At 42.1% G+C, this 16,131-nt stretch overlaps 1 protein-coding gene across 1 annotated transcript in view; it reads left to right on the top strand.

The window, feature by feature from the left end:
* LOC310704519 (uncharacterized protein) overlaps positions 1 to 16,131 on the top strand; it is a 119,494-nt gene that overhangs the window by 82,672 nt on the left and 20,691 nt on the right. Inside the window, exons 15-20 of the mRNA XM_083498052.1 lie at positions 1,048 to 1,164; positions 3,692 to 3,746; positions 5,589 to 5,750; positions 7,385 to 7,481; positions 13,169 to 13,347; positions 15,005 to 15,092. Of these exons, the coding sequence (XP_083354178.1) occupies positions 1,048 to 1,164; positions 3,692 to 3,746; positions 5,589 to 5,750; positions 7,385 to 7,481; positions 13,169 to 13,347; positions 15,005 to 15,092 (698 nt within the window). The remainder of the gene's footprint in view (positions 1 to 1,047; positions 1,165 to 3,691; positions 3,747 to 5,588; positions 5,751 to 7,384; positions 7,482 to 13,168; positions 13,348 to 15,004; positions 15,093 to 16,131) is intronic.

The raw sequence follows: 16,131 nt of genomic DNA, 5'->3' as shown, positions 1-16,131 counted from the left end.
GCAGGGCCTGCTTTTATTTTTGATTTTTGTTAGCAAATGCTAATAATGATGATGTTAGCAACAGTAAGAGAAATGTGGTAGCCTTTGTTGTTTCCCCAGACTTTTCCTAAAGGATTTCAACCTACTGTTTTATCTTACAAAGCTGCTCCCCATCACTGGGGATTTTCAAGGAATGAGTCAACATTGGAAAGAGCCTGTTTATGTGTGACTTAGAACAGATTGACATGAACTTCATACAAGACCTTACGTTTGGTGTATTTGACCTCAAATTCTTTTGGCCCCCGAATAACAATGCATCTTAGCTGCAATTTTTTAAGATACATTGTCCAATTTTGGCAAATGAACACAGGAACTTATTCTGAGATAACAGTAGACACTTTAAATGTTTTGGTTCTTCTTAAAGACCAACATTTTCTCTGACTTAAGGGAACTAGTAGCAAGGAAAATTGCCCCTTGACAGCCAGAATTCAAATTTTATTGAAACTTTCCCCTTTTTTTGACAAAACGGTACCCAATTCCCCATACTTCTCCCCAAACCCCAGTAAATAGATAATTTTTAATATGTGTTTCTAATAAAAGGGGGGGGAGGATTATGTGCAACACCCTTTTAAGGTTACCACCTTAGGTAAGAAGAGTTCGGCTGGCTTTAACATTCATGACAAGCACCAAGAATCATAATAAAATGAGATGGTTAACAAAATAGCAAAATTACAGTTCGGGAGATGCAATTTGTGGAGTTGGAGTTGAGGGCAAATTAATGAGTGGGACCATACATTTTCCTGCTTTTGTTCACTTATCTTATTTCAAAAATACTGCATTGTCCCACTATCCACTTTAGGTACAGACTGAGACTAGTGCTTCTTTCAAATTATGTCATCAACCTTCAGTCAGGCTTATGAATTAACCTGATATCCTAAATTCCCCCAGAACTCCCTAATATGTTGTCATTCTTCTAATGGAATAATGTGTGAAGTGTGTCTCTCAAAACCCCACTTATGACTCACTTTCCCCCAATATGTGGGTGTTGTTCTTGTTGTGTTGCCACAGGCCACATATCAAGAGAAGCTTTTGGAGGAAGAGCCAGAATAATAGAGTTATGATGGAAGAAACACAAAGAGTCAGGCCAGCCATTCTGGATTTTTTAACCAAGTACTGCATCATTAAGTAAGTATAATCCACTGTTGGTTATAAATAGACACTTGTGCTTATCACATTCACTCACTGGGAAAGAATGTAAACCAGTCTAAGAATGAAACACTGCCTGAATAATATTAGCAACTTCATGGTCGAAAGACACGTACTCGTATACTTCCCCCTTCCTTAGCCGAGTGGAATGACGTGATGGTTTATATACAAAAAGAGTTGAAGGAAGGTTGTGTCATTAGAAAATATGTGCTGAAATAAGGTCTTTTCCTTTCTCGTTGGCCTTTAAAGGAATTTGGGTGGCCAGAAAATGAAACACAGTGAGTAACAATGCGTTTAAAGACCTAAGGCCATCTTGGTCAAGGCATAAGACAGAAGGCTTTCAAATGACACAGAGAAAGTGGGGAAGCCCCATGCCTGTTCAAAAGTAGAGGTGGGGGAGAAATTTGATTCGGTTTACACTTAGAAGTGAACCTACTTAATTCATACTTTCTGAAACAATGCGCAAACTATTCTACATAGCTGCCCTTCAAAATTCACACTTCTTCTGCGCCACAGAACTTCCCCTCCCTTTCATTTCCCCTTGTGCACCCACAAATCTACTTGGGGGGGGGTAGAGGGAAAACCCAGAACAGATTTGGAGGGGCATGTGGGAAAGGAAGTTGCGTTGTGCAGAGGGAAAGGAAGTTCCGTTGTGCAAGCAAAAGCCGTCTTGTGGATGAGACAAATTCACTGGGTACAACCAGCACTTTTTTCTGACCGGAAGTGCTGGTATGTAGAACCAGCACATTTTTCTTGGAATGATTTTCAACATCAACTTTTAAATTAAAACTTTTTAATTAAAAGTTGATCACAAATCAAATGGAGAAAGGGGGAGAGGTGCAGGGAGAATGGAAAGGTGGGAGAGGCCTTTTGCAATTTAGCAAGCTATATGCACTGGAACCTCGTTTTATTTTTACAAAACACAGCACTGGATGACATCCAGAAATTCTACCAGTTGTATCAGCGATGTGAAACATGGGCAAAACAGGAAGTGTCAGAGCAAGTCCAGAGCAGCTGATGGAGCTTGCAAGGCCCTCCACCTCTCCCACCTAAGCAGAGCCATGTGTGCTACTTTGCTAACAAACGCCCTAGCATAGAGAAAGTAGTAAAAATGCAGAAAACATATATATTTTCAGACAGGTAGGTTTTTTTCCAAATAAATGTAACTGCAGACAAGGATCCCAATGCTAAGGTTCAGTGTTCTCGTGTGACCAGACTGTCCTGCATCAAAGATTCAGAGCTACGCCCCAAACTAATACACCCTTCCCTTTGCGCTTGGAAGCTGCCTTCTTTGATCTCTTGTTACAGTTCAAACCACAGGCAGGTTCCAGTTTCCCTTTCTTCACATTTTAAATGTCTCAGACCCAATGTCAGCAAGTTCTCATCCTCCCCTGCACCTGGGTAAAGTCCAGGCCAAAAAAGGCAGAGGGGACCTGCCAAAAGGGGGACCAAAAAAAAAAAAAAGAAAAGAAAGAGTGTTCTTAGGCTGCCTTCTTATTTTGCTCCTTTTCTCTCGGATAAGAAAAATAGACCCTGGAGGAAAAGGTTGAGTAAAATAATACTGTCTAGGAATACTACTTACTCCTGCATTATTTCGCTATAACCTCAGCAGTTCCCGAAGATTAGTCAAATGCAGATGTTAAAACATGGAAAGTCTACAAATTGGTGGATGAAGACAGATGTAAGATTAAAGAGCAGGCACAGCAGTTTCTTCACCCCTGGTGTGAGGCTGGCTTGGCAATTTGCATGACAGACATACCAGCAAGTTGAAAACTGGTTCAGCCATCCATCTTGCCTCTACCTTCATGTTTCAGGCAGACTTTTCACTCCCCAACTCCCTTTTTAAAAAGGTTTGTGGCATGTACTAGGGTATATATAGTAATTTGTCGGCTTATTTTAAAACCTGCAAATGTTGCAAAACTGCTCTAAGGTTAAGATATGGTGCTCAAAAGAAGTTACAGTATCTACTGTAGTTTTTTGTTGTACCCACAATAACATAAAGAAAGGGTCTTCCCGGAAACAATGCCAGCGAGTTTTACAGTCGTAGTTTTGATTAGATATCCAAATGGCCCAAAGGTCGGGTTGTGTTTTGCCTGTGGTGCAAGGATGGCTCTTCATAGGTTGTTGGGTTACCATTGGCCATGCTGGCTGGGACTGATGAGGCTTGGAGACCAACAACATCTACAAAGCCTCAGGTTCCCAGCCCTGGCATGAGGTCAGAAATATTTGCTAGCATATATCTCTGCTTATTTACACACCAGCCTCTACAGTGAGCACTGCCATTCTACCAGCCCCATGTCAAGAAGAGCTGGACATGTGTGAACATAACTCAACAGTTCATGGCTGAATGTGTGTTGTGATTGAGATGACATGTCGTGGTATTAAAACGTGGTGATGATAAAATAAAAGCACAGCAGTTCAATCTGTTCTGGCTGTTTTACACAGGAATGTGATGTGAAGTAACTTTGCTTTCCTGTTTTTTAACATCATTTTTTTCCTTTCAAAGTCCAGAACGCTTATCGTTTTACGAAAGAATTTTCCTAAAGTACTGCAGTCATGAGGTAAGATACTTAGGAAGACTAAAGGTAACTTTATTTTTGTTTTCTACAAATAGTTCCGCCTCTACCAAATATTTTTCTCTTTTAAGCCATGGTTAGAGTATTGTGGTACCTCTGGTTACAGACTCTTCAGGTTACAGACTCCGCTAACCCAGAAATAGTACCTCGGGTTAAAAACTTTGCTTCAGGATGAGAACAGAAATCACAGGGCGGTGGCATCAGGAGGCCCCATTAGCTAAAGTGGTGCTTCAGGTTAAGAACAGTTTCAGGTTAAGTACGGACCTCCAGAACGAATTAAGTTCTTAACCGGAGGTACCACTGTACTGTGTTAGGACTGGGACCAATTCCATTTCTGAGTCAGCCATAAAGCTCACTTGGTGACCTTGAAGCAGTCATCATATCTCACCTTAACTACTCAGAGGGTCTTTGTGGTGATAAAATGTGGGGTGGGATGAGAAATCGTGTATGCTGCAGAGTTAAATTGAGTGTAGGATCCTTACTTATCATGGTGCAACAGGTTATATATGAATTTTTCTTATGAAAGAAAGGAGAAATAGTTGCTAACAACACATGGGACAACACAGAAACGTTTGGTGACCTTGAGGTTGTGTACTAATTTCCATTCCCCTTTTTATCTTGCCCGCTTTGCCACAATCTTACCCTCTGTTTTGATATTCTGACAATCAGAAACTACAACCTTTCCAGTCTCTCCTAATTTTGACTGGAGCCATAGCAACTGTGACAAACATAGTCCGCTAATAACACAGAAGATAAGGACTTACATCCTGTACAAGTTTGGAACTTCATCATCCCAAGTGTATCTCTTAGCTTTTATCTTTTTCTTTTCAGTGCCACAGAATAGTTTATTTCTCACTCCTTTTGTCCATTTCCCTGAGAATGGTAAAAACCTCATTGCTTTATCTATTCTGGCAGCTCTTTCCTTACCATTCTATTTTTGTTGTCTTTAGGCTAAAAACAGATATCCCTCTCACTCACACACACTGGCTATGTTTTTTTCATTATAAAAAATGTATCAGATTTTCTCCAGAAATGGTAAATGAAGATGAAATTGGGGAGGTAGGGGGTGAGGAATGCAGGCTGGCAATCTGATGGCAATGACATTGTGTAGACAAAGCAAAACAAAAACTAAAAAATCTTGCACGTATGAGGAGGGCCAGTTCCAGTCTGGAAGCACTTTCTGTCACACTCTCTGCTTCTTAGGGCAAGTTATTATATTTATTTTTTGTAATGAAACTGCCCTAAGACATTTTAATGTAATGTAATGGAGTCTCCACCTCCATCGTTGTGCCCGGACACTGAGGTCCAGCGCTGAGGGCCTTCTGGCGGTTCCTTGGCTGTGAGAAGCCAAGTTACAGGGAACCAGGCAGAGGGCCTTCTCGGTAGTGGCACCCGCCCTGTGGAATGCCCTCCCACCGTATGTCAAAGAGAAAAACAACTACCAAACTGTTGGAAGACATCTGAAGGCAGCCCTGTTTAGGGAAGCTTTTAATGCTTAATGGGTTATTGTGTTTTGGTGTTCTGTTGGAGGCTGCCCAGAGTGGCTGGGGAAACCCAGCCAGATAGGCGGGGTACAAATAATTTATTATTATTATTATTATTATTAACTACCATTGCTACACTGAAGAAAGATGCTTCAACATGTTCGTTTGATGTGGTGAAACTTTCAGACACTTGGGCATTTGCATACTAGAGCTCCCCCTTTGTGTCGCTCCCACTTTCAGAGCAAATGGTCACCAGCTCAGAGTGTGCATCATGGCGCACTTGGAGCTCATAGTGCTTGCGTTTTAAAAGTATAACAGTTCTTTCTTTGTACTTTTTTTAAAGGACCCTGATGAAGAACCTAGAGACCAGGAATCTATTGATATGCCAAATGCAAATTTCGGTGAGGTGCTTGGTGGCTTTGATCACATAGAAGAAATCCTTATACAGAAAAAAGCAAAGGAAAACATTGACATTGAGAAAAAGATCCAAATGATTCTTGAAAGTGTGAGTGGAGATTTGTAGTTGTTGCGATCAATCTGCATTCCATTAATGCTAATCATGAAATTTCACTCAGGTGCATATATCTCTGTAGAGGTAAATGGCGGGCCTGACATCCCCAAAGCTCCCAAACTCAAAGTTCATAATTTTATTTGATTTATTGTATTCTGTGCCACTTTTCATTCAAATGAATCTCAAAGCGGCTCCAAACAATGAATAATAATAACATAATAGAACATCACAAATACAACATAAATCATGTAATGTAATTAACAAATATAATTAACAGTTATAATCTATAAAACATTATTAACAAAACAGCAGCTAAAAAAAAAAGCCAAACATGACAATTAAATTCAGTACTCTGCATTTCTATACCAGTCTACTTTTTTTAAAGCCCTGATGAAAATTTGTTAGCTTTTTAGTTCAAATTTCCCCCCAATTTATACTTTTTTGCCTAATATACACTTATTTACAAAGCAATTTGCTTAACATCACACATTTTTCCATTTATTTGCATTGATGGATGCATTTATATTCTGACCTGCATTTTTATGCAGGAGAGCTGCACTGCAAACTTGGAGAACTGTGAATTTCAAAAGGGTTTTGGTTTGCTAATTATTTAGGAAAGTGTGAATCAGATAAATTTCATCTTTCAATAAAAAGCGAATTTATATTTCTTAGGAACCCTGAGCATTAAGCTCTGCTATTGCAGTGGCTTCCCTGAATCCCATTTAAATCAAAGGAGTGATGAAATGCCATGTCACTAAAAGTCTCATTTAATCAATTTCCCAATAAAAAAATTTAACATAACAAGATAATGTGCAGCCTTCTTAAGGTAATATAACTTGAGCATCTTGGGCTTGTCAATGGGCCGGATTGAGAAGGCGATTGGGCCGGATCTGGCCCCCGAGCCTTAGTTTGCCTACCCATGATCCTAGCTAGGGTCAGGCTCAGGGCAAGATCTAGTCATCTGCATGACAGTGATTCAACTGCATAATTTTTAGATTATGAATGCAAAACTCTACAGTCTCTTGGGGAAGAGACTTGGCTATTCAGAAGCTGATTTACTAAAAGAAAATAAACACACACACACACTGATGCACATTTTGTGGTAACTTTAGAGTAATCCAGCGTAACAATACCATCCTTTAGATGTTTGATAAAATGTATTGAATGGGACTTGTTCCCAGGCATGTGTTATTGGATTATAGCCCCTCCTTCTTCAATTGCTTTTCTCCTCAAATGCCACTGAAACTTTGGGGAGCACCAGATCTTTAGCCCTCAGAATTTCTTTGATATTATTTGTAATAAGCAGATGGCCAAAAAGCAAAAAAAAGGCCTTTTTGATTTTTAAAAAGCCACTTACTAGAAGAATAACTTGGACCCAATAATTCTGTGGTGATTGCATTTGCCTGGGTCCTTTTGATACAACAGCAGAAAAATGAAACACCAGCAGCTTTAAACAACACAGACACCCCAAGCTGTGTTCTGACATAATTACGGGTGGTAAGCCTTTAATTTTTTACCTCACATTAACAGGAGAGAACAAATGTTAATGGCTGAACTTCTTTTCCCCTCTTCTCCCTTTAAAATCCCAAGGCGCTGTTCTTTTTTTCTGTTCTTTTTTTACCTCACAGGGATCTGTATCAGATCAACTGGAAAAAATGCAGTTTAAGATGAAGACACTTTTGGAAAGAAAAAAGGACATTGTGAACACAGTACAAGAACTTCAAGGCAAGATTATTTAAACAGTGAAGAAGCTCACTGAAAAACAGGAATAATGCTATGAAAAAGAAATTGTAATGGAAAAGAACAGAGTCTGTAGACACTTGAAGTGCAAGAAAAAGAAGAAGTTAGGTCTCTTTTTCACTTTGCACTGGTGATGTAGGTGTTGCTGCAACACAATCATTTCCATGTAATGTGTTAAAGCCTTAAATCACATAAGCGAAGCCACACTGCAGCTCTTTCCCACGCTGACATCCCTCTAGGAATAGGGACAGTGCTACTATGCGGGGGAACTACAGTGTCGGCTTCTTCCATGTAGCCCGGGACTTTCCCCCTCATGTTCTGTAGAAGAAAACTGTGACCACTACTACCTGCACATTGTGCAGAATGAAGTGGTAGATTGTGGGCACATTCACACTATATATTTAAAGCACGTTCAGCACACAGTTAAACGCATGACTTTTCAGGATTGGGGGTTCAGATTGGTGGCTTTTGTTTTTGCATGAAATGCTCCCTACGGGTACTAAATTAGTGCATCAGTGAGATGATTATGCTAAAATTTCCTTTTGATATGCTCTCACATACAGAGGATTTTGTGTGTTTACATTAGAGAGGGTTCAAGCACTGTTCTCATGTGCAGTCTAAAATGGTACATTCTGGAATTTGACCACCACAGTTTTCCTCTTTTCACTACAGTTTGTTTTATTTTATTTTGTATAATGGCTTACCGTATTTTTCGCACCATAGGACGCACTTTTCCCGTCTTAAAAACTAAGGGGAAAAGTCTGTGCGTCCTATAGAGCGAATGCAGGGAGGAGGCAGGCAGGAAAAGCCCTCAAGAGCCCCACACAAGCTTCGTGCGGCTCTTGCGGGCTTTTCCCCAAGAGGGAGAAGGGACTGACGCCGCCAGTCAGTCCCTTCTCCCTCCTCTAGAAAAGCCTTGCACAACCTCTCCAGCCGGGGGGAGGCTTCGCAAGGCTAAAGAGGAAGCCAGGGCAGCGAGCGCGATGCATCCCGTTCGCTGCCCTGGCTTCCTCTTTAGACTTGCGCGCCTCTCCAGCGGGGGTGGTGGGGGTGGGAGGCTTCGCAAGGCTAAAGAGGAAGCCAGGGCAGCGAGCGCGATCCATCCCGTTCGCTGCCCTGGCTTCCCCTTTAGACTTGCGCGCCTCTCCGGGGGTGGGGGGTGGTGGGAGGAAGCCAGGCAGCGAACGGGATGGATCGCGCTCGCTGCCTGGCTTCCCCTTTAGACTTGCGCGCCTCTCAGGGGGTGGGGGGTGGGTGGGAGGCTTCGCATGTCTAAAGGGGAAGCCAGGGCAGCGAGCGCGATCCATCCCGTTCGCTGCCTGGCTTCCCCTTTGGACTTGCGCGCCTCTCTGGGGGTGGGGGGGGGGGTGGGAGGAAGCCAGGGCAGCGAGCGCGATCCATCCCGTTCACTGCCCTGGCTTCCTCTTTAGCCTTGCGTGCCTCTCCAGCCGCAAGAGATCTACCAGAGGTAGATCTTAACCCTTGCCTCACCTGGGAGCTTCTCTGGGCAGGAATTCCCTCAGCTTAAGTGAGGTGGGGGAAGTGTGGCAAGTAGGGGGGTACCTACCTAGACACTGAAGCCACATGTCTCTCAGATGAAAATTGGGAGTGGGCATTGTGTGAAGTGCTCTGATGGTGTTTCCTGCTTGGCAGGGGGTTGGACTCGATGGCCCTTGTGGTCTATTCCAATTCTATGATTCTATGATTCTAAGTGGCTGTGGATCTCCTGCTGCAGAACTGTAGGACTGTATAGAGTTGGGAGGGCCACCTGAGGGTCATCTAGCCCAGCCCCCTCACAATGTAGGAATCACAGCTAAAGAACGCCAGGCAGATGGTCCCCCAACCGCTGCTTAAAAGCCTCCAGTGGTGGAGACCCCAAACACCTTCCGAGGTCATAGAATTGCAAGGTTGGAAGGGAACCCCAGGAGTCATCTAGTCCAGCCCCGGTGGACAGCGGGCGCAATCCATCCCGTTGCGCAAGACTAAAGATGCAGTGCAAGGCTAAAGAGGAAGCCAGGGCAGTAGGTGCCTGCCCTGGACTGCCTTGTCTTCTTCTTTAGCCGCGCTGGAGAGGTTTAGCTCCTGGCTGGAGAGGTTGCGCGGCTATGGATCCCGTGCGCTGTCTTGGCTTCTTTGCTCTTTGGGGCTGGTGGGGGAACCCGGGCTTCCCCCGCAGCCCCAAGAAGCTCTGGGAGAAGCAGACAGGCTGCGCGCAGCCTGTCCGTTGCTCTTTGTGGCTGGGGGGAGGGATAATATTTTTTTCCTTGATTTCCCCCTCTAAAAACTAGGTGCGTCCTGTGGTCCGGTGCGTCCAATAGAGCGAAAAATACGGTACATTATATTAGGCATGATGCAAAAGGGGCAAATGGAGGAGATGAAGGAAAGCAAATTCAGATAGCATAATGTTGAATAATGAAAGGATCCTTCCTTTCTCAGCTCTCCCTCTGATGCAGCTAGTTGGAATGGCTGGTGACAGAATTTGTGTGATGGATAATGTGTTGAATGGCTCTGTGTCTCATTAAAGGCAATGGAAGGGGTCCAAGCCTGGTGCCAGGAATCAGCGGCCCAGAGGCTCTAAAGAGCTCCTTACTAGTCTAGCCTGGCCAAACCAATATTCACTGCCATGGCCCACAAGGCCCTCAGACATCTGTTTCTAGTGGTGGGCAGGTGATGATGCCATTTTTGAATGGCAACAAAGCTCAGTGCCCATCCATGGTGGTGGCTCACATTTATTCACACTGCAATGCCACAGTATAACAACTATCAAACCCAACTGGGGAAACATTTTGGATAAATAAAGATGGCAGGTAGCCACCATAGATAGGAACCAAGCTTGGTTCCCATTCAAAAGTGGCACTACCACCTGCCCAACCACGCTTCCAGGGGGCTGGCAGGGTGTTGTTGCTGCTACAGCAACAGAATGGAAAAAATACTGTGTAGTCATGACCATGAGTAGGGGGGCCAGTAGTAGCACTGTGCTGGGGGCATTCTGGAGGTCTAGTGCCAGCCCTGAGTGATACTGACTGAAGCTCACTTAAGTCCTGCCAATGTCAAATAAACATTTAGACCTGTTCTGTGTGTTCTTCCTCAGAGCTTCCATTGAGGTTAATGGGCCAGGTAAGCATGCACAGGAATACAGCCATAGTCACGGCTCCACTTTTGCTGAATTGTGTGCTTGTTTCCTGGTAGATAAATTACACGCTAGCCAATATATTACATGGATTCCTCACTCTTCTTCCCCATCCCCAAAATAAAACCTGGTTTGCAGCCTATCTTCGGGGACAGCCTATAGTCAGTCAATACACTATATAGATTAGATAGGCAGGCAGGTGTCACACAGAATGATGTACAGTGACCACATTATAAGTTACAACTTGTCCACCTGCATTTGGCAAATAGGAATGTTAAGTCCTTTGGGAAATGCCTGTCTGGGGAGTCCAGATAAACACCTCCTGTCAAATGCTAGGCATGCAGAGCTTTGGCTGTACTTATGGTTCTGTGGTGGCTGAAATGCCTTTAGGAAAATACATATCAAAACCACCCTCTGTCTTCTTGGTCAGTTGTCAACATTTGTTGATTAATACAAAGCAGTTGCATGTTAGGGGGGCGACAAGTCTAATTAAGTAACTTTGTTGCAGCCTACTCCTCTGCCAAATTGAGTTGCCATAGTGTTTATCCTCTAGAATTCTGCCCCTGACTCCCAACACGTTTCTGATAAAATCTGCCTCTCTGGTTGCATGCTTTGCCCCTTTGGTGCTCTTGATGCATCATCAATATCCGTTGCAGGTTAAAAGCAGAAGTCATGTGCATCCCTCCTCCATTGGCTTTGCCAAGTGGTTTCATCACACAACATACCCCTTTTTCACAGCTGGTTCCATTCATAGTACTAAATTGAGTTTCCAAAGCACAGAGTCTGCATTTCTTCATGACTTAATTCTTGATTGCACAATCTGCTCATTATTCCACACTGTGAACGATTTCATGTTCATGTTCTGGAGCTCAGACACTGTGCTACTGGGGAATGGAAGAATGTGCGACTACCGCATGATCTCATATTACTGTTGACCAAAAGATCACAGCTAGCCATGTTCTCCCAGAGATGCCCTTTTATTCTTCTCAAAAAAAGTCCTCCTCCTCTGAGGCCACATTGGATGGTTGTAGCTCACCCAGCACAGGTCAGAGAAGCTGCCAAAGCTTGGGGACAAAAGACTTGTGTGATCCTTAAGCATGCCTGGCCAAGAGTTAGGAACTTCCTGAACCCAACTCAGTGAAAGCTTCAGTAAAGTCTTTTTGCATACTCACTGTAAGCTCCCAACTCCAGCTAGCTCATGTGACCGATTCCACCCCAAGCCTTGCCTGCCTTCACATGAGCTAAAGGCAGACTTACAAAAAGCATATAAAAGCCACTGCCTAAGCTTTAGCTCAAGTGGCTGTGGGACCAAACAGTGTTTGGGATATTTTGCCTAGCTCTGCATTAACTGTGATTAGAATCCTTAGCTTGGAGGGCAAACAGAAAACACTTCCCTTTTTCGTAAAATTTGATTAACTGCTGGGAAAAGATTATGCACATTTTGACAAGAAAATGAAACTCATCTGGCATAATGCTGTTCTCTAATTTCAAACCCTTATGGGGCTATTATGCACTTCTGAACTTGGTATTCAAGAGAACTGACTTTCAGATACATAATATATGCAAAAAAACCCCAAACAATTTCAAAGCAATTTTTGTGCAAATGGATGGAATGCTTTCATATCTACCTTCTTCTTTTTCAAAAAAGAAGTTCCTCACTGAATAACTTACTCAAAATGAAGGAAGATAGCTCTCACTTGAGTAGACAAGTTTCCTTTATGTTCAAACATACTTCATACTTGGTTATAAATGGTGAGCCAATCCTGGTGTTCATAAAAATACATACAAGGCAATAATTTTGTGTGGGTCAAACTATATAACATGGGGAATATGTGACTGCATTTCAGGTTATCTTGTTTTGTTTTGTTTTGTTTTGTTTTTTGTTTTGTTTTTAAATCCAAATGGCTGGTTTTTTTAAAAAAGCAGCTGTGAGGATCAGGATGATGGCAATGTTAATCAATGGGAGTTAATCAATGGCAGCTTCACTCTCTGAGTGTAAGGCAGTTCTGGAGGCTAATTTTGTGGGGGGCTGCAGTACAGAAGGGAAGTGTTAATCACACATTCCATGTATCATCTAATTTGGCCCTTAGAATTGTTTACGTAGCTGACTTTGACGTATCAAAATTTCTAATATGGTCTTTGAGAAGATATAAGTCAAATTTCCAAAAATCTGAGAAAGCCTTATCCGATCAGTATAACTAGTCATCCCTACACAGTTGCTTACACTCTCCTGCCTGGGTTTGGTGACAGTTAACATCCAAAATCTACCAGTGCCAGGGATTGCTTTCTTGCAAATTGCATGATACTGTACACCTCACAGTGTAGTCCTTAAGAACATACAAATTAATTGGCCACATTATTTACTACTCTTCTACAAACAACACTAAATCATTCTTGTTTCATGGGGTATGCCTCATGGAATATCCAAACAAACTGTGCCAATAGCTCTCGTAATGTTATGCTGGCAGTTTAAGCTTAGTGATGAATGTGGGCAAAAATAGACGTTATAAATGGCTACAACTTGATCTTTCTTAATGGTTAGATCAAAGAATGCAACTCCAGGCAACAATGACGGAGCAGTTATCCAATACAACTAAGCAGAAGAAAGGACAGAAGAGGCGGAACGGCAAAGACACGAAGCTTCTTCTAAACATGGATGGAAAGGGGGACAACCTTTGTGGAATTCCATCCTCTAAACTTTCATCTATGCTGGTCAAACAGGTAAAATAAGCAGCAAGCATCACTCCATTCATGATCATTGTTTGATGAAATGTTGATAACATCATAAAACAGTGATGTTAATTCAAGAGGGTAAATACATTTTGTACTTAGCTATATATGGTCGCAAGTCCTGTTAAAGTCAACTGACTTTGTTGCATGTATATAATAGGAAGTGATAGTTGGCCTCTAAAGCTTCACCTTGAGCAAAATTACTTGTAATCACTCATGACATAACATATTAATTTATACAAGGTTCAAAGGCACTAGCTTTCTAAATGGGCATTTGACCATGCAAAGCCCAGCTCTGCTTCCCGCTGTATCGCTTTGTACATCCTGCCTTCAGACTGACAGCCAGCTGTTCATTAATAGTAGTATTGCTAACTGGACTTATAATAAAAATAATAATTTATTATTTATACCCCACCCATCTGGCTGAGTTTCCCCAGCCACTTGCTAGTTGCATTTAGAAACATGAATATAAAGATATTATAAAGACAAAACAACAACCAATCCCCCTAACAGTAAGAAGCAGCACACTAGTAACAGCATCATCTCAGTCTATCAAAAGACTGGGAGGGGTGGAGAGGATAAATCTTTACCTGGCACCAAAAAGATGTCAGTGAAGGTGGATCTTACTGGATCCTCCTATTCATGAAAGAGAATAAGAGCACTTCCTGTTCCAACCAAGCCTTCATTGAGCAACAAGGTCTTCCCAAGTCCTGAAACATTCTAGTATCCCTAATGGTTTACATAAATTTAAAATTGGCCCTGATAGCCCATTCATCCTACATCAGGCTGCCGCACACAGCCTAGCCCTGGCACAAACAGGTTCAAAAGAATCTCAGAAAAAAATGCCAAGAAAGGAGTGCCTATTTTGATGATGCTGAAAATGTTCATGAAAAACAGTAATTACGTTCAACAGAGTCCCAACTTTTGCTTCCTAAAAAAAAAAATCCTCAAATGTTTAACCTGAGAATCTTAGATTCTCCTTGTAAATTTCACATTGGGTAAACTTGGGTAGCAACTAAAGGAAAAGCAATATTTGGGGGATGGAAGGCCGTATGGAAAGATTTGCACAAGAATAATTTTTTTTTCACTTGCTTATGAACAGCTACACTTCAAGAATCACTTCAGGCAGTATTTTTCCCTGCCCCATTGATAAAGCGGATGGCAATAAGTCACTTCTGGTGCTTATTAGCACAAGAAGTCAATGTGATCTACAGGTTTTAGGTTGTTAGAAACCAGATTACAGAACCATTGCAAAGTGACAAGAAATCTTAATTATCATATGCAGGTATCAGTGAAGGTATCAGAGCAGTCATTTACCAACACAGGATAAGGGAAACAAACAAATATTATTGGCTGACTTCTCCCTATTTTTTTATGAGATCACATAAATTAAAGAGTGAATCTAAGAGAATCCAGAGATTGTAAATGGTGGGAGCTCTGTTTCTGCACTTGTAACTTAGTATCATAAGAGTCTGTTAAAACCTAAAGGCTTGTTTTCACACCTTTCCTTGCCCACAAAAAAATTACTAGCCTGAAAATTCATTGCACTAACGCCAGGATGCTGTTGTGCCTGTGAAGAAGGAAATATGTATGAAAACTTGCTTTTTGGGGTCCGTTTAATTGAAACTAACATTATTTTTAATTTGAGGCTGATGCATATGAAAACCTTGACCTTAAAATAAAATTCTTCTGGAGCAAGTATAAAGAAATTTGTTCAAGATTATCAGAGCTGAGTGGTAAGTATTTTGATGAACATGACTTTTTAAAATAAAGAACAGTAAAGCACAAGCCATTTTTCATTGCACAAATATGATGAGCTCTATTCCAACCTCACATTTCCTGACATTATTGTTCAAAGTCCCACCAGGGGTCAGGGATGACAGGTATTGTTCAGTAACCTCTGGTGGGCACCAGGCTGGCCACCCCTACCATAGAGGAACAACTCCCATTCATTTTATTTTTATTAACAATTCCCCCCCCCCCAAAAAAAAACATCCTAGTACAAAAACACAGAGAGGTGATACCATGTGAATCTGAACTGATAGTGCTATTTGCATTTTTCTGGTTTCAGAATATTTGCCCTGTTTTATTATGTACCCAGTCAGGAAATCCTCTTCTTCTTTTAATGACTTGCACAAGGATGTTGTGGAGAAGGCATGTCTTGTAATATGCTATCAGAGCCCTCCAGTTGTTTACCATGGCCACATGCGAGCTGAACTTGATTCTTATGGATCTTCATTTACTGGCAAGGGTTGTCTTCATTTGGGAAACAAAAATATCCCCAGGCAACTTCAGGACTTCCTTTTCACTCTCTTATCTCACCATGTCATAGCTCTAAGGAAGAAACAGAAATGACAGCAGGCTGTTTGCCTCCCATTACTCCTTATTCACATAGTAATGGGACATTTCGCCCAACAGAATACATCTCCTCCTTTTAGGATAGGGGAAGGGGGGTTGTAGAATGGAGTTGGACTGTGCCCAAGGCTTCCTGAAAACAACTGAACCTTATGTGCTGCTGTGGGCTAAGAAAAAAATGAAGATTGTACCCTGCCAACTGTAAGTAGGAGTTCAAGAGGGTTACAGAAAGAAAGAAACAATAACCAGAAAACATTCACAGTTGTGATATAAAAAAAAGAGATGTGGAATCTGAGGCGTGGGAGCCAAATATGGACATCCGTTCATCTTTCTCTGGCCCTTGGGACTGTCCCCTGACCACAAACTCTTCCCAGGAGAGATTCAATTTTGTATGCATTTTAAGGAGAAACTAGCCAACTC

The sequence above is a fragment of the Podarcis liolepis genome, assembly GCF_965112155.1.
Source record: "Podarcis liolepis genome assembly, chromosome: 3".
NCBI lineage: Eukaryota > Metazoa > Chordata > Lepidosauria > Squamata > Lacertidae > Podarcis > Podarcis liolepis.
The sequence above is the reverse complement of the archived record's forward strand: the minus strand, read 5'-3'. Positions and strand labels throughout refer to the sequence as shown.